The sequence below is a fragment of the Mytilus trossulus genome, chromosome 3 (genome assembly GCF_036588685.1).
Source record: "Mytilus trossulus isolate FHL-02 chromosome 3, PNRI_Mtr1.1.1.hap1, whole genome shotgun sequence".
NCBI classification, from domain to species: domain Eukaryota; kingdom Metazoa; phylum Mollusca; class Bivalvia; order Mytilida; family Mytilidae; genus Mytilus; species Mytilus trossulus.
In genome coordinates this window covers 7,011,997-7,036,250 of record NC_086375.1, presented here as the reverse complement: position 1 = coordinate 7,036,250, position 24,254 = coordinate 7,011,997, and the positions used below count along the sequence as shown (strand labels likewise).

The window sequence follows — 24,254 nt, the reverse complement described above, 5'->3', positions numbered from 1 at the left end:
AACACTTCGATGGTAAAACATGGAATATTTAACAAGAAACATTGTATCCAGTAACGTTTGATATGTGTTTTTCAAGATTCAAGTTTATATATTTTTTCCTCCCAATATTGTTTCGCTAATAAAATAATTTTATTATGTGTTCCACATCGAATATTTCATTAAATGATGAATTTGTGTTATGTGTTCCTAGTTCACTAAATCATACTTTTTATCATATGTACCATTTCAATTTCTCCAATGAAACATTTCAGAAATAGGCAAATTGTATTGTGTGTTCCCAAGGGATATACAAGAAAAAGTTTCTATAAACATCTGTACCCTAAACTTAACGGATGTATCATCCTCATGCACAGCTCTGATTCCTTGCCCCCCTTTTTTTTTATCATTAATAAGTTTGTCCTTTTTTGGCTTGTAGCTCTTCATCCTTTTAATAACCTTTGGATTTTCAAATATTTGGGCCTCGAGCATTACTGAAGAGACATGTTATTAAAATTAATGTTCACTGAAGTTCTCTTAATTGTCACTTCAAGAACTAGTTAGCTATTAAACAAGGTTTAACCCATCATTTCTGCAGAGAAAAAAATGCCTTTTCCAAGTCAGGAGTATAAGACAGTTGTCGTTCAGTCGTTTGATGTGTTTGATTTTTAGTCATTTTATTAAGGACTAAGTCACTCTACGTTTTAAATTTTCCGAGAAGTTCAAAATTTTGCTATTCCGATTCTTTTTCTCTATGTTCCCCAGATAATGTTTCATAAATAGATAACTTTATACTGTGGTCCAAGCGGAAGATTTCACATTGTAATAATTTCATCATGTGTCACCCAGGGATTTATTACAAGATTCCCTATAGAGGGGTATTTCATTTTTTTACCAAATGATCACTGTTATCTTGTGTTCCCAATGGGAATATTTCTACGATATCGAGGGGGAACACATTGCAATATATCATACTTTTGTTAGTCGTTCACATATGAACAATAAGTCAGGCCTTTTGTTTTCTCGTCTGAATGGTTTAACCGATCATTTCGAGGCTTTGTAGATGATTATGCCGTATGCGATTTGTTTATTAGTGAAGGCCGTACGGAAACCTTTAGTTGTTAAATTTTGTGTAATTTTATCTGTTTTAAAGAATTGTCTCAATGGCAACAATACCATATTTTTTTTTTATAATTATGTTTTATGACGCGAGCAATTATTTAATGCATAACTCGACGGTTCCCAATGCAAGTGTATACATGTAGCCTTAGTTAGGATATGACATGCTACTATTAAAATACACAAATTTTTCTTTTAAATATTTCAAAAAGTTTAGATAAAGAAATTCTAATATAAATGTCTTTTCTAGACTGATTTAATTCCATTTTTGTACAATAATTAGACTGAGTACAATCAGGAAGAATGCATGATACATATGTGAAAAGGGAGTGTATATCCCAACAAGGCAATTCATACTGGCGAGAGGATCTTCTGTAGATGAACCTATATTTTATCCGTTAGATACCTTCAATTGTGAGAACCATAATATTTTCTTTCAATGTCGATGAAAGAAGGGGGAAGTATACATCTTGAACGCCCTATTATAGATCGCCACTGGCAATAGTGGTATGCGAGTGGTATACGGGGGTAAAAATGGCGTACTAAAGTACATAGATATACAATAACTACAGGCATAAGTCGATGATGAAAAGTGAATTACGTCTTGTGTGCACATGGGAGCTGTTTTGTTCTTACATATATGTGCACTCAATCGTCGAGGTTACTGCACATGTAATGCCGGCGTCACACATTGGCGTGTAGACCGACATGCACCAGGTATATAGAGAAAATGGGGTACGTCCGTATACGTTAGGTGCACGAAAGATAAACGCTAACAAACCTTTTCACCTTTTCATGCGCGTTGCATACGTTCGAAGTACGTCGAAATACAAAGGTATATGTTTGGTTAACGCTTTAACCCCAAGAAGGGTGTTTGCAACTGAAAAAAAACCGTCTGGCTCTAGCGTTTTTCAAGCGAATACCTGTTCGCTACACGCACGTACAATGTAACACACAATTAAGTTACAAGCGTGTTGGAAAACGCTATAGATCAGTTTGAGATACGTTTAGGACACGTTGTATCCGCCTCAATATTGTTCGACTTTCGTTTATTGGGACTTTTACTTGGAAGTACACGGGGCGTTTGTAACATATGCCTGGCGTAGTGTCAGCGCTCCGTAAACGTATAAAACGTTTCCATGGCGTATCAAAAATGTATTCTGACAGTCAACAAAACTTGCTCTGACATTTAGTGGCAGATGTCCTTGAATTGACAAGACCATATGTTTCCAGAAAAACTTAAAACAAATTTAGAATGGAAATGAAGAATATGTCAACGAGACAACAACCCGACCTAAGAGCAGATAACAGCCGGAGGCCACAAATGGGTCTTCAATTCCGCGAAAAAATACCGCACCCGTAGCTGGACCTCAGCTGGTTTCTAATTGTGTACTAGTTCAGTTAAGCATCCTATAACTACATGTCACAGACATGCCGAAGGCTCGGACAATTATCCTATATACGACCGGGATGTTTTTCCTTCGTAGCGTGCATTTAATCTCGTTAGACAAACGCCAGATATACGACAACTTACGTTACTTGAACGCCCGATAAACGCGTATCAGTACGCTTCTTGTATGTCCTTAACACGCTTTAAGTTGGTTAGGCACACGATACACATATGAATGACAAGTTGAATACGATAAAAATCACTAGCGTATATGTTGCTTACATGGATTTTGAATACGCCTGTCATACGACGCCGGTATTAATGTAGAAACCTGCAAGAGGTATAAAAACGATAAAATAACCAAATCTAGAATATCTAACTTTTTCCAACATTAAAATAAACAATAAAACAATAAAAGTTTCAAGGACACAGAGAGCGAAATTTCTAAAAAACAATCTTAATTCTCATCTTCGAAAACCGGCCAATTTTGTAGCAATTAGTTTACTACAAATAGCGTAAAGCAGGTTATTTTCACGGGGGTAAATTTTCGCTTATTTTTAAGGATAGAACAAATTCGCCAAAATGAATTTCGTCAATTTAATATATCAAGTGCATATGCAAAGTCTTGAATCTGACAACATCATAACCACCAAAATATTTCGTATACATTATTCAGCGAAACATCGCGAAAATGTACACCCGCAAAAATAACCCTTTAACGGTATGTACTTCCTTAACACAGTTTTTTGTTAATCAAACACTTCTTCAATCGAATCCTTACGCGAGAAGATTTAATGAAATACTTTACGGGTATTCATGTTACTTCGGGTATATTTATGTACGATCGTGTTTATCATATCAAGTAATGCAACATGGAGGTAATGCATTGGTAGTGTTACTCGTGTTAATGAGGGAGTGAACTGTTAGAAACAAATTTTCCTCACTTTTGATTTTGTTTGTCTGGAAACTTGTTCATCAATTTGTTTTATGGAGTATTGCTAATATCTCACACCTTTTCAATATTGTCAAGACCATCCATCACAGTGTAAATGGAGTATAATCTTTGCCAAACGTTTAATGAACGTTTTGCATGTTGTTTTCTGCAATAAAAGGCAACTTTCCACCAAGTTCAAAATGAACAAGATATTAGCAAAAAGAGGCAACCTTTCGGCCTTCAACAATGAGAAAAACCGATACCTTCTAGTCGATTATGAAAGTCCACGACATACAAAAATGCGAAACAATTCATTTGTGAAAAAAAGGCAATATTTATTAAAAACAATGAAATCAGATCAGTGATCGAATGGATATATAATGTAACGGGTTTAAACGTGTTTGTGAGCGCTCAAACCTTCTTCTAACCTGTGGCAGTGGTGATTGTATAGCATACATAACATTTGAACAAAATATAGAAATCAGTTGAAAATGGATCATCTCATCAGATCGATACAAACAGAAAAACCTCTCAACTAAAACATAGACCTGACGTGGCAGGGTATTTAAACATCCCTTAGAACAAAAGAAAAAAAACCAAGTCAGATCTAAGAATATTGATAAACCGAGCCTTCCGACTAAATATTTGAGCTTCACCAGTGATATTATGGAAGAATTTAATGTGTAAATAAGACCGAATGAAATAAACATACAACAAAAGTGCTCAACTCTTTACTGTATAGGTATGACATAGAATAGTAAAATTGATTTTAAGACAGAGAAACATTGTCCCATTAACAAACATACATTAATTGTTTATGTTCCAGACCATATGAGTATTTGGACCGTTCGCGTACGGTCGGACCGTATGAGTATACGTGTATGGTCCAGCTGATCATACATGTTTTGGGATCTTATGGGTTAAATTTAAACAAATTTTTATCATAATCTGTATTTTTAGTTACACAAATCTTACTATTACAATGAGATGGATTCAGTAAATAAGCGAACAATTGAGATTAAATATTTGTTTAATTTAATATCTGTGAATCCTATTTTGTTACTCTGGCCCAAGGTGACAAAGCCTTGCTTCCACAAGTTTCCACATATTTGTTTTACATTAATAAGTTTTGCGCATGCATGTTCCTATGCATATGCATTTTTTGTAAAGTATCTAAATATTCTAAAACAATTGTCCTCCGACATTATGTCTTCTTCTGATAACTTCAATTACAAGAAGCATAATGGGCTGCAAATATTGAAACATACTGACATGCTAAATACAGGAAATTAAGAGATTAAATCAGTGTGATTTTGTTTTCAAATAGTTAAAATATTACGTTTTGATTTCAATTACTATTAAACTTTTTATATTAATTTGAGATATAAGATACATGTATGTTGATCTGTTATATACATGTGTATCTAATAAACTTGACCAACTTCTTAATATTAATCTTAATATTAATCAGACCGTACGCGTACTGTCCGACCGAAGTACGCATACGGTATAGACCGTACGTGTACGGTCCAAATACTCATACGGTCTGGAACATATACACATGTACATTTGTACGTACATGTACATGGTATATATAATTTAAATGAGATTGATAAAATAACTTGTCGACGAATTCAAATACATAAAAATATTCAATGAGTGACGGAACTACACATTACTTCCCTAATACGGTTAGCCTTTTTTAATTTGTTATTTTTTTTTAAACTACATATGAAAATCGGAATTAAAAAAACACGTGGCCCATATACATGTGAACTCGTGTGGACCCCGCGAGATGATTGAGTTGAGATATTTGATCAAGAAGAAAGATGCACTGGTCTTAGGGGACGACCATTTGCTATTCTGGGAGGGGGGCAGGAGGATTTTGAAAATAAATAACTCGGCCATGATAAATAAATGGGTTGTTCTTTAGTAGTTTGAAAATAAATTACCTGACTTGCAATGTATTGTAAATAAATAACTCAGCCGGTCTATAGCTTCTTGGGCCTTCAGCAGTTCCAAAACCCTTCAAAAAAAAATGTTGCCTCGCTCCGCTCGGCAAAATATGTTTGACAATACTTGTGAAAGAGGCTAGGAAAAACCAAACTTAAATACTATGAATGAATGCAATACAAGTATGTCGATTGGGAATACAAATGATTCATTTCGTAAAGAAAAGTATAAAATACTACTAATTATATATATCAATTGTCTTTTATAATTTACTATGTATTTGTGTTTCGGTTGTCCTGTCTCGCTATGTATTATCTTAATATGTTTGTATATATTTTCCTTTTGTACACAAGTATGTGTCTGAGGTTATGAATAAAATCTTGAATCTTAAAATTTCTGCAAGGGATAATGATTAATTTTGATTAAATGCATGCTACACAATAACTCATCTTCGCCAGCCCAGGGTTAGGATCCACATCGATTCAAGAAGAGAGCGGAAGTGGATCATAACCCTTGGCTAGTGAAGATGACAATAACTTGACTACACATGTATTATTCATTCATAATTAACAATTATTTTAAAAATTGTATGTTTTCGAATATCATAAATATAGATGTGAAAATGAATAATCAGTCCCTTGCTTTAATGAAAATGAAAAATCTTGCTTCAATAGTGCAGAAAATGAATAATCTGTCCTCTCAGTTTACAATTATAAATAACCGATCAAAAACAAATCCTCCTGCCTCCCCCCCCCCCCCCCCCCAGCCCCCAGAAAATCAAATGGTCGTCCCCTTAGTTACTTCTTTGCACGTCGACTGTTATAATCATAACAGATTTCAAGCACTGATCTAGGAGGCTCTACCAATCGTATAAGTTAGAGAACTATTATTATATTACACCCAAAAAATAGATGAAGTCTTATTTATGAAATATATTCTTGAGAGCAAAAAGGGAGGGGTAAAGTTATAGAAAAATAAATTAGCAATTGCGCATCCAATTTATGTTTTTCTAAATCATAGAATTTATTCTTGTTTTTTTATTTATGTTTTCGTATTATAGAAGATCTCTAGTCCTCCCCTTACTCCTCCGTATAAAAGCATATTGGAACTTTTTAAATCTCTTAAAACCCGCTTTGTACAAAAATAAAATACTAGTATTATACAAAAGAAATGATTTATAAATGTTGAATGCGTCAAGACAATTAACTATCCGTGACTTTAAACTCTGTAGGTAACTAAATGAAGCTGCATGATTGTTTGACTAATGTTCAACTTGTATATATTTCATGTATATTGAGGAAGAGAATTATTCAAATACGTTAAAATTGCAAAAATAATTCACCGGGGTCAAACGGTATTGGGAATGTGTAAATAGCAAAACCAGAAACTAAGAAACCAGAAATCAGAAACAAGAAACAAGAAACAAGAAACAAGAAATTAAAAATTATCTAATATTGAATATGTTTCTAATAACTAATTATAATTGACCTGATATAAATACACATGTATAACTGATAAGGACTCTGATCTTTATGCACCTGCTGTAGCTGAAAACCTTATCAATTGTAAATAAACTTAATTATATACAAAAAAGTGTCAGTTCAGTGTTGGATTTTTAATTGTGTTGAAAGGTTGACATTGTTTATAGATCATTTAATCGTGTGTTTACTTTATAGTAAAGGGTTGCTGATGTAAAACAAATATAAAGGTGAAAGTGTAATAAATCCACAGTTATGTATTTTCAAGTATACAAATATAAAAGCCAAAGATTCCAATGAACCAACATTCCCATTGGAGAGAAGAAAAAAAGCAACTCAGAAAAGCAGACCACCAATGAAAGTTGAGGAAGATTTAGAAGAAGTAATAGAAATTATGTCTTCCCCAGAGAAGTCACCATTTAAAAAACATAATGATTCCGTGCAAATGCATTTGAATAGGTCAAAGATAAGATGACAAATAATTCCCTTATGTGATGATCAAGATAGCGACAGCTCAAATGATGATAATAAAGATGTGGTTATACATGTACTATCGTCAGACACAGACTCTCTTCAAAGTCTCTATGATCCAGCTCTTCAAAAAGAAAAAGATGTTGATACAGATTTTGAAATGGAAGACGAGGAAGATGAGGAAGAGGAGGAAGAACTCGAGTTTAAAAAATTCCAAGGACAGATGCATTTCGACCTGTATCAGGCATTTTCATCTATTAACCGTGGACTCACTGCAGACGAGATCCTAAATGTTCTTTTAAGCCCCCATGGATTCAGCATTTGTGAAACAGTTCCACAATATGTGCAGACGCAGCTGTTTATTCTTTTTTTACTAATTTTTACATAGAAACTATGAACAGTGTAACTGATTTTTTTTTTCCAATTTCACTTGTGGTATTCTGATCACTATTTATCTAAATGATTAAATAACATGACACAATTTGTACTCAAAATGCCACTTGAAAGATACGTTTACAGCCAGAATATAAAACAATATTAAAACATCTATAATCAATGTCATCCTTTCAATGTAACAAGTTAAGTATGCAGTCCAACACTGAACTGACACTTTTTATACGACCGCAAATTTTGAAAAAAATTTCGTCGTATATTGCTATCACGTTGGCGTCGTCGTCTGCGTCGTCGTCATCGTCATCGTCGTCCGAATACTTTTAGTTTTCGCACTCTAACTTTAGTAAAAGTGAATATAGATCTATAAAATTTTATCACAAGGTTTATGACCACAAAAGGAAGGTTGGTATTGATTTTGGGAGTTTTGGTCCCAACATTTTAGGAATTAGGGGCCAAAAAGGCCCAAATAAGCATTTTCTTGGTTTTCGCACTATAACTTTAGTTTAAGTTAATAGAAATCTATGAAATTTTGACACAAGGTTTATGACCACAAAAGAAAGGTTGGGATTGATTTTGGGAGTTTTGGTTTCAACAGTGTAGGAATTAGGGGCCACAAAAGGGCCCAAATAAGCATTATTCTTGGTTTTCGCACAATAACTTTAGTTTAAGTAAATAGAAAATAATGAAATTTAAACACAATGTTTATGACCACAAAAGGAAGGTTGGTATTGATTTTGGGAGTTTAGGTCACAACAGTTTAGGAATAAGGGGCCAAAAAGGGACCCGAATAAGCATTTTTCTTGGTTTTCGCACCATAACTTTAGTATAAGTAATTAGAAATCTATGAAATTTAAACACAAGGTTTATGACCATAAAAGGAAGGTTGGTAATGATTTTGGGAGTTTTGGTCCCAACAGTTTAGGAATAAGGGGCCCAAAGGGTCCAAAATTAAACTTTGTTTGATTTCATCAAAATTGAATAATTGGGGTTCTTTGATATGCCGAATCTAACTGTGTATGTAGATTTTTAACTTTTGTCCCTTTTTTCAAATTGGTCTACATTAAGGTCCAAAGGGTCCAAAATTAAACTTCATTTGATTTTGACAAAAAATTAATCGATTGGGTTCTTTGATATGCTGAATCTAAAAATGTACTTAGATTCTTGATTATCGGCCCAGTTTTCAAGTTGGTCCAAATCGGGGTCCAAAATTAAACTTTGTTTGATTTCATCAAAAATTGAATAAATGGGGTTCTTTGATATGCCAAATCTAACTGTGTATGTAGATTCCTCATTGTTGGTCTTGTTTTCAAATTGGTCTTCATTAAAGTCCAAAGGGTCCAAAATTAAACTTAGTTTGATTTTAACAAAAATTGAAATCTTGGGGTTCTTTGATATGCTGAATCAAAACATGTACTTAGATATTTGATTATGGGCCCAGTTTTCAAGTTGGTCCAAATCAGGATCTAAAATTATTATATTAAGTTTTGTGCAATAGCAAGTCTTTTCAATTGCACAGTATTGCGCAATGGCAAGAAATATCTTATTGAAAAATATTGTGAAACAGCAATTTTGTTTTTAATTCGAGTTATCTTTCTTTGTCCAGAATAGTAAGCAAGAAATATCTAATTGTAAGAATTTTTTTTATTTGGAGTTATCTTTCTTTGTCCAGAATCAACTTAAATCTTTGTTATATATACAATATACAATGTATATTCACTTTTTACTACCAACTGATAAATTAAAATAATCTTTACCATTCAGTGATAACAAGCAGTTTTTTTACATCTTAATATTTTATGATGTATTTAAATGAGTAGTTATTGTTGCAAACTCCATTAGAAATTTTAATTGAGATTAGTTTTGGAATAAGGGAAAGGGGGATGTGATTAAAAAAATTGGGTTCAATTTCCTCATTTGAAATTTCATAAATAAAAAGAAAATTTCTTCAAACATTTTTTTGAGAGGATTAATATTCAACAGCATAGTGAATTGCTCTAAGAGAAAACAAAAAAAATTAAGTTCATTAGAACACATTCATTCTGTGTCAGAAACCTATGCTGTGTCAACTATTTAATCACAATCCAAATTTAGAGCTGAATCCAGCTTGAATGTTGTGTCCATACTTGCCCCAACCGTTCAGGGTTCAACCTCTGCGGTCGTATAAAGCTACGCCCTGCGGAGCATCTGGTTTGTATATAAGTTTTGTTTCATCTGATAAGGTTTTCAGCTACAGCAGATGCATAAATGACAGTCCTTATCAGTTTAATATAAATGTGTAATTATATTATGTCAATTATATTTAGTTATTAAAAAAATAATATTCAACATTACATATTTTTTATATTTTTTGTTTCTGGTTTCTGGTTTCTGATTTCTGGTTTCTTGGTTTCTGGTTTTGCTATTTACACATTCCCAACGGTATTTTAAAAATTGTCATATCTTTCATAAAATTGCACAGTTTTTTAAAAAGACAATGAAGCATGTCGGAGTGGATCTTCTAATGCGTCATAGAACCGTTTCATGTGAATGCGATGTTGGTAAATCAAGAAACAGAGGTACATTCCAGATAGAAAACGACACGTATACTAAATTTTAAAGGAAACGCCATGGCATCGTAAAAATGAAACAAAGATAACTCTTTCGCCGTGGGCGCATTTGAGGAAATTTAAAACCAGATACATTGGATTTGACAGTTTGACAGCATCATTAAACTGTTTTTTTTTGTGATGCTATTCGTCATTCTTATTTATTAACTAAACACAAAAACGTTAGGAACTAAGGCTGATATGAATACAACTACTTATCCGAACAGACGAATTTTCTACATGTCGATAAATAAATACTTCGAGCCAAGGTTGTATGCAAATTTTTAACAAAATCTGCGAAATAGCCCATTTACTGTTCCTTGACCTTAAGTAGTTCTAAATTTTGCATGGATTGAAAACAATAGTTAATCGTTTTAAGGAGTATAATTGTAAATTAGTACACTGTAGAGTAGAAATCGCTTTTATTGATTTTACTTATACTTGTGCAAGTGTCAGCATAACTATATTGAAACAAATTTACATTTTCGTCCAAAGATAACAGTATTTTCCAATTAAAAAGTTAATTACAGTTTAGAAAGTTAAACGTTAATCGTAAAGGGATTCCTAAATTTTATGACACCTTCAGTAGGTCAGTCTAGTCATTCAGAGTTCAAATAAGTCGTCTGCAATTGCAGCTGGTGGCGATGTAATTGCTTTGTTTTTATCATCTCTGGGAATCAGGTTAACTTAGTGTGAAACTTTCTGTCTAATGTTGCAGACGTAAGCAGTTCGTCTTTATCATGCGATATGTTAACAGCGAAAAACAATGTTGTGAAACTATAATACAATGAGTACGAAATCAATGCAACTATTGTAAATATTGGATAAAAACTAAGTTATAAGCACACATTCGCTGCCACTGCTTTGGAGGAGGTGATACTTTTGCAAATTTAAAAGTAAAATTTCAAAAAATCATTATGCAATTGTTATAAAATAAATCATATAACAAATACTATAAGAAAAATATAAAATAGCCATAACTGTCATAAAAGCACGGGAATATCGTTTCAATTGGAAGATATATACTCCGTAACACATGCAAATATCGACCAGTACAGTTGCGTCTATACATGCGATTTCTTTAAAATAAATAACTCGAGTCTCTAAATAGCATGTGTCCGTCACTTAAAAGATTCATGACAAAATTGTAATTTGGTGTTGGTGATGTGTTTGTAAATTTGACTTTATTGAGCAATCTTGCTGCTTACAATTATCTGTATCTATAATGAAATTGGGGCGCTCAGAAGTGACAATGAAAAATATTTTGTAAAATTTACAAAAATTTACAAAATTTATGACACTTGTTTAAAATTGACTGAATAGGACAATAACTCATAAAGGGGCCAATTGACCATTTTGTTCTGACTTATTTGTAGCTCTTACTTTGCTGTACATTAATAATTGCTTTTAATAGTTTATCTCGATCTTTACAAATATTCCAGATAATAACCAAAAGCTGCCAAATTTTCCTAAAATTAATAATTTGGGGGCAGCAGCCCAACAACAAGTTGCCTGGTTGGTCTGAAAATTTTGACTTAATGATCAATTTTATTAACTGCGGTTTTTCTCTAAATGCTTTTGTTTCAGATATATGAGCCAAAAAAATAAACTTAACCCTAAGTGCTATTTTTAGCCATCTTGATTCACGAGCGGGGTAATTGAACACATTTTTTTAAATGAGATACCCTAATGATGATTGTGGACAAGTTTGGTTAAATTTGTCACAGTAGTTTCAGAGAAGATTTTTGTAAAAGATTACAAAACATTACTACTTTATGTTTACAAAAAGAGCATTTACTCATAAAGTATTGACCCCTAAAGGGATCAACTGGCCATTTTGGTCATGCTTACTTATGTATAGTTCTTACTCAATTGAACATTATTGCTGTTTACAGTTTACCTCTATCTATAATAATATTCAAGATAATAACAAAAAATTGCAAAATTTCCTGAAAACTACTAATTTAGGGGCACCAACCCAACGACAGGTTCTCCAATTCATCTTAAAGTTTTAGAGCAGATAGATCTTAACCTGATAAAAAAATTCCCATTGCCATATTTGCTATAAATGCTTCGTTTTTAGAGATATAAGCCAAAATCTACGTTTTACCCCTATGTTCTATTTTTGACCATGGCGGCTATCTTGGTTGATTGGACGGGTCACCGGACACAATTTTTAACTAGATACTCCAATGATGATTGTGGCCAAGTTTGGTTTAATTTAGCCCAAGATTTTTGTAAAAGTTAACGACGACAGACGACGGACGCAAAGTGATTGTGTTACGTGCGATCGAGAATTGTGTGAATAAATGGTGTATGACATATCATTAGTTGAAAATAAAGTTCTTTTTATTTTAATTTTTCGGATGTGATGATAAAAGCTCACTTGGCACTCGGACCAGGTGGGCTAAAAAGCATAGTGTTTATATAACTAGCTATTTTATAGAACCACACCAATCACTGTTTATATGCAATGCATGTATTGGATCTTATTATGCATATGTATACGTAGTATTTATGTTGTCCTGAAATCGTAAATTCTTACATCTTATCTTAATGTCATCAGTTTTAGATGATCATAGTAAATATGTAGAATGATAACACGTTGTTGAAGAGCAATTTTAGTTTCTTTTCATTTAATTTATTTTAGCACATTTTCTGATATGACTATTAATACAAGATGCTGTTTGGTGTCACCAAGTATCGTATGCCGCCCTAAAGTTAAAATAAAAGTACGTGAAAGTTGACATGCGGTAGAGCATAATACCTGTAGTTATTACGAATTAATATGTATCTGCTTGACCTTGTAATTATATTCATTTGATTTTGATCCATATTTTAAAACAAGTATTAATACTTGTGTTCTAAAAATAAATTTGTACCAATGGACAAACCAATCCACGCACTTATTTTACTCTATATCATGATAATCAATAAAATTATACGATATCATAATGTAAACTAATATTATGCAATCCAAAAATTTTGAAATGTATAATACAATGCAAGAAATATAAAAATCGAACACATCGTGATAACGAACCTTTTGCATATATTATATTTGAATAGATATTCGAAGAATTGTCTACTTTTTTCCTCTTTTTTTTTCTTTTCTAGCCATGGCGTAGGCAGTTTATTTTCGACTTGAGGGTTTTATGTCCTCTGGGTACCCTTTTTCTGTATTTAGTTATGATTTAAGTAAAAGAACTGACGGATAAATGGTTAATTTTTAAATAAATTGCTACTTATGTCAAATTCAAAACATAGACAGTGTTTATCTTATGAGACCACCAAATGATAGATATATCTACCGAAACAAAAAAAATATTCCAAAAAAAATCGTTATCACAATATGTTCGATTTTTTTTAATGTTTTTGGTGCATTTATAAGCATTTCTGAAATTATATGATTTCATAATATTAATCCACATATTATGCTATCTTATAATGTTATTGATTTTCATAACACATATTAAATTATTGGATACCATAATATTCATTATGGTGTAATGTAAGTGCATAGATTGATATACAGGATGGTATGCTGCTTTCTCGAGAAAAAAAAAACACTTTGTCACTAGCACTTTACCAAAGAGAATAAGCCTTCTTTAAAACTATCTGATCATAAGCGTTAGTTTTTTCAAATATGTCCATGAACCAGAGCTTGAATGACGGATAAATGATTTTTTTCTAAATAAATTGTTACTTATGTCAAATTTTGCCAGTTTTTATCTTATGAGACCACCAAATTATAGATATGTCTACCGAATCCAAAACACATGCCAACAAAATGGTTATCACGAAATGGTCGATTTTTTAATATCTATAAGCATTTCGAAAATTATTTAATTTCATAATATTAATCCACACATGCGTTCTTATAATATTATTGATTTTTATAATATATCTTAAATTATGGGATACCATAATATTAATTATGGTGTGATGTAAGTGTATGGATTGTCTTGTACAATGTATATACGGATGGTATGTTGCTTTCGCGAAAAATACTTTGTATAGCACTTTACAAAAGAGAATACGCCTTCTTCAAAGCTAACTGATCATTAGCTTTAGTTTTTCAAAGATGTCTATGAACCTGAGTTTGAATGGTGTCGAAACTTTCACATTGACTGCTTTATTTGAATAAACGAATCAGTGTATTGCTCAGCTTTGAAATCAATGCCTTTATGTAATATAGTCGAAGAGTATACATCGATAGAATATGGTTATTAAATGTGGTATATTGTAGATGATAGATGATTGTTATGGTTTAACCGTTTACAGATGATATCGGATATGTTCCCTATTTCATAACTAAATTCCCCTTCCGTTTCACGTATATGACCTACTGAATAAGAGTATTTACCGGTTTTGTAATAAAATGAGCAACACGACAGGTACTACATGTGGATCAGGATCAGCATACGCTTCCGGAGCATATTATCCCCAGTGTCCAATGGGGTTTGTGTTGCTAAGTTTTTACTTTTCTTTGTTGTGTATTGTGTTCTATTATTTGTATGTTTGTCTTTTCTTTTTTAACCATAGCGTTGTCAGTTTGTTTTCGATCTATAAGTTTTACTGTCCCTCTGGAATCTGTCGCCCCTCTTTCACAGAGAGTGGTTGTATTGTTTTAGTATTTTGTAAGCGCGACATTTTTGTAAACTTAATATGTAGTAACATTCATTTATGTAATTTATTATTGTATTAGTTGAAAGCAATTCAATGGGACATCATATATCTTATATGAATTCACTCGTTTAAACCTAAATTGGACAAAAACAGTTTCCTAACGCCAAAACACGAAAATATTATATTAACCCGGCTTTTTTACAAGTCTGAAATGTTGACCAGGATTCAAGTAATTAGTTTTAACTTTAATAGTGTTCTAATTTTCCTTTACATAACAATGCATAGGAAATTTTAAAAAAATGCAACCTGCTGTACGATATATCTTGATATTGGTTTTTATGTATTTTATTTGTAATTGGTTTACTTTTGCAAATATGAAAAAAATACTACTGAATTCGGAAATTAAGAAATACAGGTGTTTTAGTTTTAGAATATTTGCCGAGATAATAGAACAATTTTTAAACCTTTATTCAACATTTGTCGTTGCTTTTATATTATATTTTATTGTTTGAATCAACTGATTTACCATTCAATGAATTGCGTTTAACACGTAGTGATTGATATTTGTTTTTCTTTGGAGTGTTCATATTTCTATGTTGTAAATATTTAATATTTTTATTTATATTATTCTGTATTATATTTTGACTAACAAACTTCGTGTTTTGACTAGTATGATGTGCAAAGGAGTCAACAAATAAATTTGGATAAATAAAAATAGATTTTTTTTCGATTTTAATATTATATATTAACAAACAAAAGTAAAAGTATATTATAAACGTCTTCATGCATTAGTCATTATCCACATTTCATACTTATATCTTTATTGCAAAAAGATTATTTTGACAGGTTGCACTCCCATAGATAGTATGTTGTGACATAATTTCAACTAGTCATTGCTATAATGAGTTCATTCTGCAATTTTTATAAATTTCTCATATCAAACGTAAATTATGTCATCTGTTTCTTACCAATTGATCATACTGCTAAACTAAATAATATTGTATTACATGACCTTGCTTCCCATTGAAATATTTTAATATTTACAATTTATTTCTTCTGCTGTTTTTATACTTGTATATAAATTAATTTTGTGGTTCTCGAGAACCAATATGTTATCGTAATTTTTTAAGATTTTTTTCTGCAGAAATATAAAAGTCAGATGGATTTAATTTTGATATTCAATGTGTTATGTAGAGAAACAACAGTCATAGTGCTGTTTTGAATACTCAGGTGTATCTATCATCAAATATTTACCGACGTCGAAATAAATATTTATTGGTAATACATCAAAATTAATATCTATTTCTACCTGCCTATGTTTGTAGATTGTGATTTGTTTTTAAATTTCTGTCTTAATGTCTCGATTTTTATTCTAAGATGTATTTTTTATTTACATGTAAGACAACAAAAGAAACATTTCATTAAAAGACAAAGTTTTAATTTTAAATGAGTTGAAAAGGAACATTTCAAATTTGATGGTGACAGGAAAAATACGTTGTATTCGAATTAATGTATCCACATTACCCAATATACACAAACACACATAAGCAGCATTGAAACGGTCTGCAATATAAACTGAATTTGAAACGATAACAATTGCATGTAATGAGTTTTTGTGGATCTGACCATTAATTAAATTTCGTCAAATTAAGACATATAAACACGCGAAAGTAATGCGTTTCTATACATGCTATACCTATTGTGTATATAGTCATTTATAATTTATAAAGACGTCTGAAGGATGTGTACTATTTTTTTTATAACATTTCCCCTTGATAAAACTAATGTATTGTAAACAAGGTCAACTGACACACTTATTTTCTACTTTTATTTTCTACAACACGATTTATTCATTGTTTAAGGAACGATAATACATTTAACAAAAATATGGCTTATAAGACGACACGATTTGTCTCCCTTGTACAAAAAATTGAACTAGATAAAAGACATTGAAGACGGAAGCATTTATAATGATGACGTGAGGAGGGCGACGATTGTTGGATGAATATAATTAATAGATGATCATAAAAATAGCATTTTAAGATTAATAAATCACGGAACATGTTAGCAGTACCCAAAACATTGTTTTTCCGACACATCAAATTTTATTTTTTCATGCATAATTATGAAATTCAATAATATTCAAAATTATGGACACGCATAATATTACTGGAAATATTATTTAATCTCATAATATTATGGATTTTCATAAAGCAGTCAATTTTAGCCAATTCCATAATATTATGGAGTTCGCTAAGTGCCCCGACTGGTTAAAGGGCATTAATTCCTACCCCTGTAATAAAATTGAGAATTGTGTATGTGTTCATTGACGATTTATCATATGCATGTTATATACATTTAGTATTTATATTGTTTTTCATCATTTCAGAAAGACAATCTTAAGATAAGGAGAGATGGCTTTTCTACTCTTAAAAAGTATATTGAAAAACACATAACCGAACACCGGGAGACATTTGACCCTGAACACATTCGAGACTTTATAGATATGTATGTAGAAGCCGAAAAAGAGGAGAGTGAACGAACGTCTGCTTTGAATCGTAAGTTTAAAGATAACTCTTAATCATAACACCAAACAAGATATCGTAAACCCAAATGAAGATAATAGTTATCAAAGGTACCAGGATTATAATTTAGTACGTCAGACGCGTGTTTCGTCTACATAAGACTCATCAGTGACATACTATGTGATAAACATGTTCTTCCGTTTCTGTGATTGGTGACTAATTCCCCGTTTCAGAATCCAAAATATTCAAGGTAAGTTTTTCAAAAGTGTCCACTAATCAATGTGACTGGCTTACACCGTTCCCAACATTAGGAATTCTACCAATGGCGTGTTGATATTTCGTTTTGAACACGGATAATGGAAATACTCGCAATCCTTTTGACTACGATGCGGCATGTAAGTGTTCGGTAGTAGACCCACATTGTGTTTCAATCATGGGGTGTATCACAAAGCAGTGGGAAAAATTTCCATCCGCTCGCATACGAGATACAACATTTCTCCACATTGACAAAATGCTATTTTTGTGAGAAAATATGATCAGAAATCGTACCATTCTTGATCACAGGCATATGTTACCTGAGCCGTATTTGGCACAACTTATTGGAATTTTAGAATTCTATGTTCTTTAACTTTAACTTGTCTAGTTTTCTAATACTTTTTATCTGTTCATCACTGATGAGTCTTATGTGGACAAAACATGGCTTTCTTGTTGTTTAGTATCATGTCTTGGATTGTATGCATCTTCTTTGATTGCAGCGGCGGCGTTGTTAGCATCAATTATGGACTTGTTTGCTGCTGGAACTGACACGACTTCAACTACGCTTGATTGGTCATTCAAATGGATGATTCAACACCCGGATGTGCAAAAGAGGTGCCAAGAGGAAATTACAAAGGCAAGCATAATACATAATAAAAAGAATGTTTTGCTAAACATACATAGTTCTGTATATACAAACACTTGGTTAAATGTATTGGGATTATTATTGGTATGAAATAAGGCGTTACATATCTGCACCTTTATGCCTTTTATGATCGTATAGGAACTTTGCTCCCGTCAGGTAATCAGGCCTCGATATTTGTTGCTTTTTTATTTATTTACTCATAATGCACAGATTTCCTTTTTCCTTTTATTGTTTTGTCGTATGTTGTTCGTCTATTGTGCTCCATGTTTTTTTCCCATAATCTTAAAACTAATAATAACTTATAATTCGAAGAATTTCCTTAAGTTTTTTCCATCCAATTATACACAAATATCGGCAATATTTTTTTCCAGTGATCTATATGATGAAGGGGTTCCTGATAACTCAGATGCGCTCTAAAAGCTAGTAGATTTTGTTAACTCCTGTGCGGGGTAAGTGAGTGTAGGACCTCCTAGCTCAAGGATCGAATTGGGTCCTTTAAATTAAAATGTTTTGTGAGGGTCGATCGTGTCGTGTGATCGGATGCTAGATAAGGGGAAATAATTATTATATCACTAAAATAAATGATATATAAGTGATAACTTTGAGTATTAGTAATTCACAAATTAAACTGTTTTCACTTGTAGGTAGTAGGACCAGGAAGAATGGTTCGATTATCAGATAGACGTCATTTGTCATACACCGAGGCTACTTTGATGGAAATACAAAGACTGTCAAATACAGGTAACAAAGTCCTGTTTCAATTATCAGAATCAGTAGTAAAGGATTGATCGGTTAATTATTGGTAGCTTAGAAATGTCAACCGAGTCGTAGAGCTGACATGTATAGTTAATCATGTTAATCATACATGTATATGATTAAACTATAACAACAGCATACAAAATTTTAGAAAAGGTAAACAGAATTAACCGCAAATTAAATTACTTTTGATAACAGAGGTAAGAATTTAGAAGCCAACAAAACACCTACATGTAGCCTTATTACTCACTTACCATCACGATTTAAAAATGTGTTATCCATTGTTTTATAGCAGTGTAATAATTTCAGAATGAAAAAAACAAACTTGATTAAATCTCTACAAGCTTAATATATTCACACAAAAATATCATTACTATATTAGCTTTCCTCTTTTAGAGCTATGTTTAGCCGTTGTGTACAGTGGAGTTTGTTCAACATGTATATTTTCTTCTATCTTTTTACAGCTATTTTCACCATTCCTCACGTAGCAGTTTGTGATACAACAATCAATGGGTACAAAATACCTAAAAATACGATTCTTATACCTAGCCTGATCTCTGTACATTTTGATGAAACAATCTGGAGAGACCCTAAGGTGTTTAATCCAGAGAGGTTTCTCAATCAAAGCAATGACATTATCAACAAAGAAAACTTGATACCTTTTTCGTTAGGTACGTATATGAAATAAAAAATAGTTACTGTAGTTAAAACATATACATTTATTTTCGAAAAGCATAGAAGCAAGTCTTGGGTATATTGAAATTAAAAAAAGATATAATTATGTATTTCTTAAATAAAATATTATGTCATTGTGCCTCAGTATTCATTGTCATCCTACTTTGACGCCATTTTTATTCTTCAGTGGCCAGAGTAAATGTGATTCATTCATTACCTATATTTTATGAGTTTGACTCTCCCTCTGGTATCTTTCGTCCCTCTCGTATTACCTAAATGTTTACGGTATTTTTAGGAGTGGTGTAGTTAATTTATTCATGTACTTATTTGAGCCGTGTTTAACATGTCTACGTACTTGGTTTTAAGATTGTTAGTTCAATGATGATATAAGTTTTGTTTAGCAAACAAAAAATCACAAATATACTGAACTCCGAGGAAATGCAAGTGCAAGTATCTGCCAATTGTTATGTCATTTGTTGGTTGTTGTTTTTTTTTAGGGGTCCTTTATATGTAGCTCCTAATGTTAAAGTGTATTTATCCAATTTTGGCAGTCATGTATTGAGTTGTAAGCCCATGGTGAAGGTTAATCCATCTTTAGCACTGAGTCGATACCTTTGCCGGTAGACTTTGAGTTCGAGATGGTATTATCAGGTCTGTAATTAGTGCTTTTGTTAAGACATGGTTAATGTCATATGCTTCTTTCAAATTCCCGTTCATTTGAGATTGTTAAGAATCTAAAGTTTCGACTCCCTCAGACAAAGTTGACCTTGAATGCATTTGGCATATCTGTTAAGGACATTTTTTTGTCATATATGCACACAACGTTGTGCTGTACTTATGCACTTCTGACTTTCAAATGAGAAATGATGATGAAGGTTATCAAAAATGAAGTAACTGCGAAGACATAACGTTGATAAAAGAGGGACGAAAGACACCAAAGAGACAGTCAAACTCATAAATCTAAAACAAACTGACAACGCCATGGCTAAAAACACAAAAGACAAACAGACACATGACACAACATAGAAAACTAAAGAATAAACAATACGAACCCCACCAAAAACTAGGAGTGATCTCAGGTGCTCCGGAAGGGTAAGCAGATCCTGATCCACATGTGGCACCCGTCGTGTTGCTTATGTGATAACAAATCCGGTAAATAGTCCAGTTTGGTAGGTCACATTCGTGAGAGGGAAGGGTATTGTAGTTACGACGTAAGGAACATATCCGATATCATTTGTGAAACGGTTATTCCATAACGGTCAACCAACACGTGATGGCGTCCGTAAAATTTACGAATTGATAATTTCAACTTCACCATTTGGAACTCTTGGATTAGTAACTTCCTTGTGAGTAGCAACTCTCCATAAAAAAAATCATGATAGGAAATGCTAGCACGAGAATATCCTATCAATTGGGAGATATATACCCCGTATGATAAGTGCCTTCTTCGTTACTCACTAACTGATTTCGTTTTTTGTATTTCAGGCCCACGGATCTGCCCTGGAGAATCGTTAGCACGATCAGAGTTGTTTCTAATCTTTTCAAACCTTCTACATAGATTTGAATTCTCTAAAGTCAACCAAGATGATATTTTATCATTCGAAGGGATAACCGGAATTACGACGACACCATCGCCATACCGACTTATAGCTGATCTGAGATAAATCGACGTTATGTCTGCGAGTCAAACAAAACATCATTTTAAAATACATTCAGTAAACTCATATTATTTTAACTTATTATGTATCATTAAATACAAAGTATTTTGTTTATATATACTGGATACATTTATTTTTGTTGGTATCAATTTTCGTGGATTGACGACAAATCGCATTTTCGTGGTTATTTGATATCGTGGCTTTGACAATCTCTGCAAACAAAGCTTTTAGAAACGATCAATGCGTAATTACTCTGTTCCCACAAAAAAAAACACTATTATTGGTATACAACAAATAATAATGAATCCACAGTTTTCGATCACACCATTCGATTGTTTGAAAGTCAATTCAAATTAAAGAAAACAATTAAAATTAAAATAGACTTATTAAGAAGGGATAAATTTACGATACTGCTATTAGGTCAATAAAGATTGCATACATTGGCGTTAATATTGATTCACTTATAGGATATTTGCATCGGAACTAAACTCATTTAAAATTCATATGATGAAATCATAATATTTTAACCAGTTTAATTGAACTCTGGAGCAGTCATGTCAGTTAACTGCTAGTAGTCTGTTGTTATTTATGTATTATTGTCATTTTGTTTAGTTTCTTTGGTTGCATCTTCTTACATCAGACTCGGACTCAGACTCAGTCTGGCGTACTAAATTATAATCCTGGTACCTTGATAACTTTTTACACCACTGGGTCGATGCCACTGCTGGTGGACGTTTCGTCCCGAGGGTTTCACCAGCCCAGTAGTCAACACTTCGGTGTTGACATGAATATCAATAATGTGGTCATTTTTATAAATTTCCTGTATACAAAACTTTGAACTTTTTGAAAAACTAAGGATTTTCTTATCCCAGGCGAAGATAACCTTAGCCGTATTTGGCACAACTGTTTGGAATTTTGGATCATCAAGGCTCTTCAACTTTGTACTTGTTTGGATTTATAAATATTTTTGTTTGAGCGTCAGGCGTACTACATTATAATCCTGGTACCTTTGATAACTATCGGACTTCTCTTGAACTGAATTTTAATGGACGTATTGTTATACGTTTACTTTTCTATATTGGCTAGAGGTATAAGGGTAGGGTTTCCAATCTCATAAACATGTTTAACCACGCAACATTTTTGCGCCTGTCCTAAGTAAGGAGCTTCTGGCCTTTGTTAGTCTTGTATTATTTTTAATTTTAGTTTCTTGTGTACAATTCGGAGTTTAGTATGGCGTTCATTATCACTGAACTAGTTTATATTAGTTTAGGGGCCAGCTGAAGGACGCCTCCGGGTGCGGGAATTTCTCGCTACATTGAAGACCTGTTGGTGACTTTCTGCTGTTGTCTTTTCTATAGTCGGGTTGATGTCTCGTTGACACATTCCCCATTTCTATTCTCAATTTTAACATTTAGTTAAACAAAACTTTTCCCAGTGTTTAACAAAAAATGGTTTGTTTCTGAAAAAGTTCAAAAATAGTTTGTTCTTAGAAGTAAAACTCACACCCCAACAAATGATGAATGACATGTATTTGCTTCAATGAAACACAATCTTATCTTCTAATTTTCAATGGAAAAAAATAAAATAACAGAAAATACCAATGGCAAACGAAAAGTCCTTTATAACAAAATAAGAAACAAAACTTTAACAAAGTCAGAATATCAAACACATCTAACGAATAAAAGGATTCAACACAAAAGTGCTGACTACTGGGGCGGTGATACCCTCGAGGAAATAATAGACACTTTTTTAAAGACATTTCAACCATAAAAATTAATTTCAAAGTTTTATAACACTATTAGATAACCTGGTTACACAGATACATATCTTACTTTTTTATTATTTTGATAGTAAAATTCAAATGTTGAGATTAAAATACCTTCAAATGTTAGTTATGCCAAATATTCAACGTCAGAATGAGCCATGACTGAAGTTACATGTAAGGAATCTCCGTGGAAATGAAATGTGCCAATGCTTATACAACTGTATGTATACCAACAATCATTGACTTATCATTTTACGATAAGAGATTCCTCCTAAATTGACAATTCATAAACTTTAACATGTCAACTAAACAAATTCAAAACATGACTAAGGAGAGGGGTTAATGATATATGTCAAATTGAATTCATATGCAACTGCATACCAAATATCATTGACCTATACCACAAGTGGATCAACATAAACTGACCTAACATTTAACTAATACATTTTTTGCGCAAAATTCAAGCTGTCAACACCTTTGAAAATAGATAAGATATGACTCGCTGTTAATTCCGTCAAAGCGGGTGGTGGTGGTGAGGTTACTTACTGATTAGATATGACTCGCTGTTTACTCCATCAAAGGGGAGGGGGGGGGGTGGGTTTACTAACTGATTAGTTCTTAAATCCCAAAAAAATTAAGATCTAAGGAAGTCCAATGAAATCTTTAAAAGTAATAATTTTCACAATTTATTTTGGAATTTCCCCCATGAGTTATGTTGACCCAACTTTGACATTGTATATAATACACACATTCAAATGAGTTAAAAGGGTATTTTAGCGCAAACATACTCATTCAAACAATACAGTGGTTACAAAAGACGTGTGACAATATACGATGTAAGAGGAACATTAGTCATTTATTTATCTTGCACTTAAATCCACGATGAAAATTTTGAAAAGTTGACAGGTATGAATTTTACCGAACCATTACCATACATGTACATGTATCCTCATTTCCATGATAAAAAAGCTTCTTAAATCGAATACAATTTTTATTAAAAAAAAATTAAACGAAAATAATAAAGGAGTATTATTAGGAGAGCCTAA

The 24,254-nt window shown here is 32.4% G+C and overlaps 1 protein-coding gene across 1 annotated transcript in view; it reads left to right on the top strand.

Annotated features, from left to right (window-relative positions):
- LOC134710070 (cytochrome P450 2C29-like) overlaps positions 1 to 21,559 on the top strand; it is a 32,267-nt gene extending 10,708 nt beyond the window's left edge. Inside the window, exons 4-8 of the mRNA XM_063570245.1 lie at positions 17,318 to 17,486; positions 18,209 to 18,345; positions 18,999 to 19,095; positions 19,575 to 19,781; positions 21,271 to 21,559. Coding sequence (XP_063426315.1) covers positions 17,318 to 17,486; positions 18,209 to 18,345; positions 18,999 to 19,095; positions 19,575 to 19,781; positions 21,271 to 21,449 — 789 coding nt within the window. The 3' untranslated portion in view covers positions 21,450 to 21,559. The remainder of the gene's footprint in view (positions 1 to 17,317; positions 17,487 to 18,208; positions 18,346 to 18,998; positions 19,096 to 19,574; positions 19,782 to 21,270) is intronic.
- Positions 21,560 to 24,254: the final 2,695 nt, after the last annotated feature.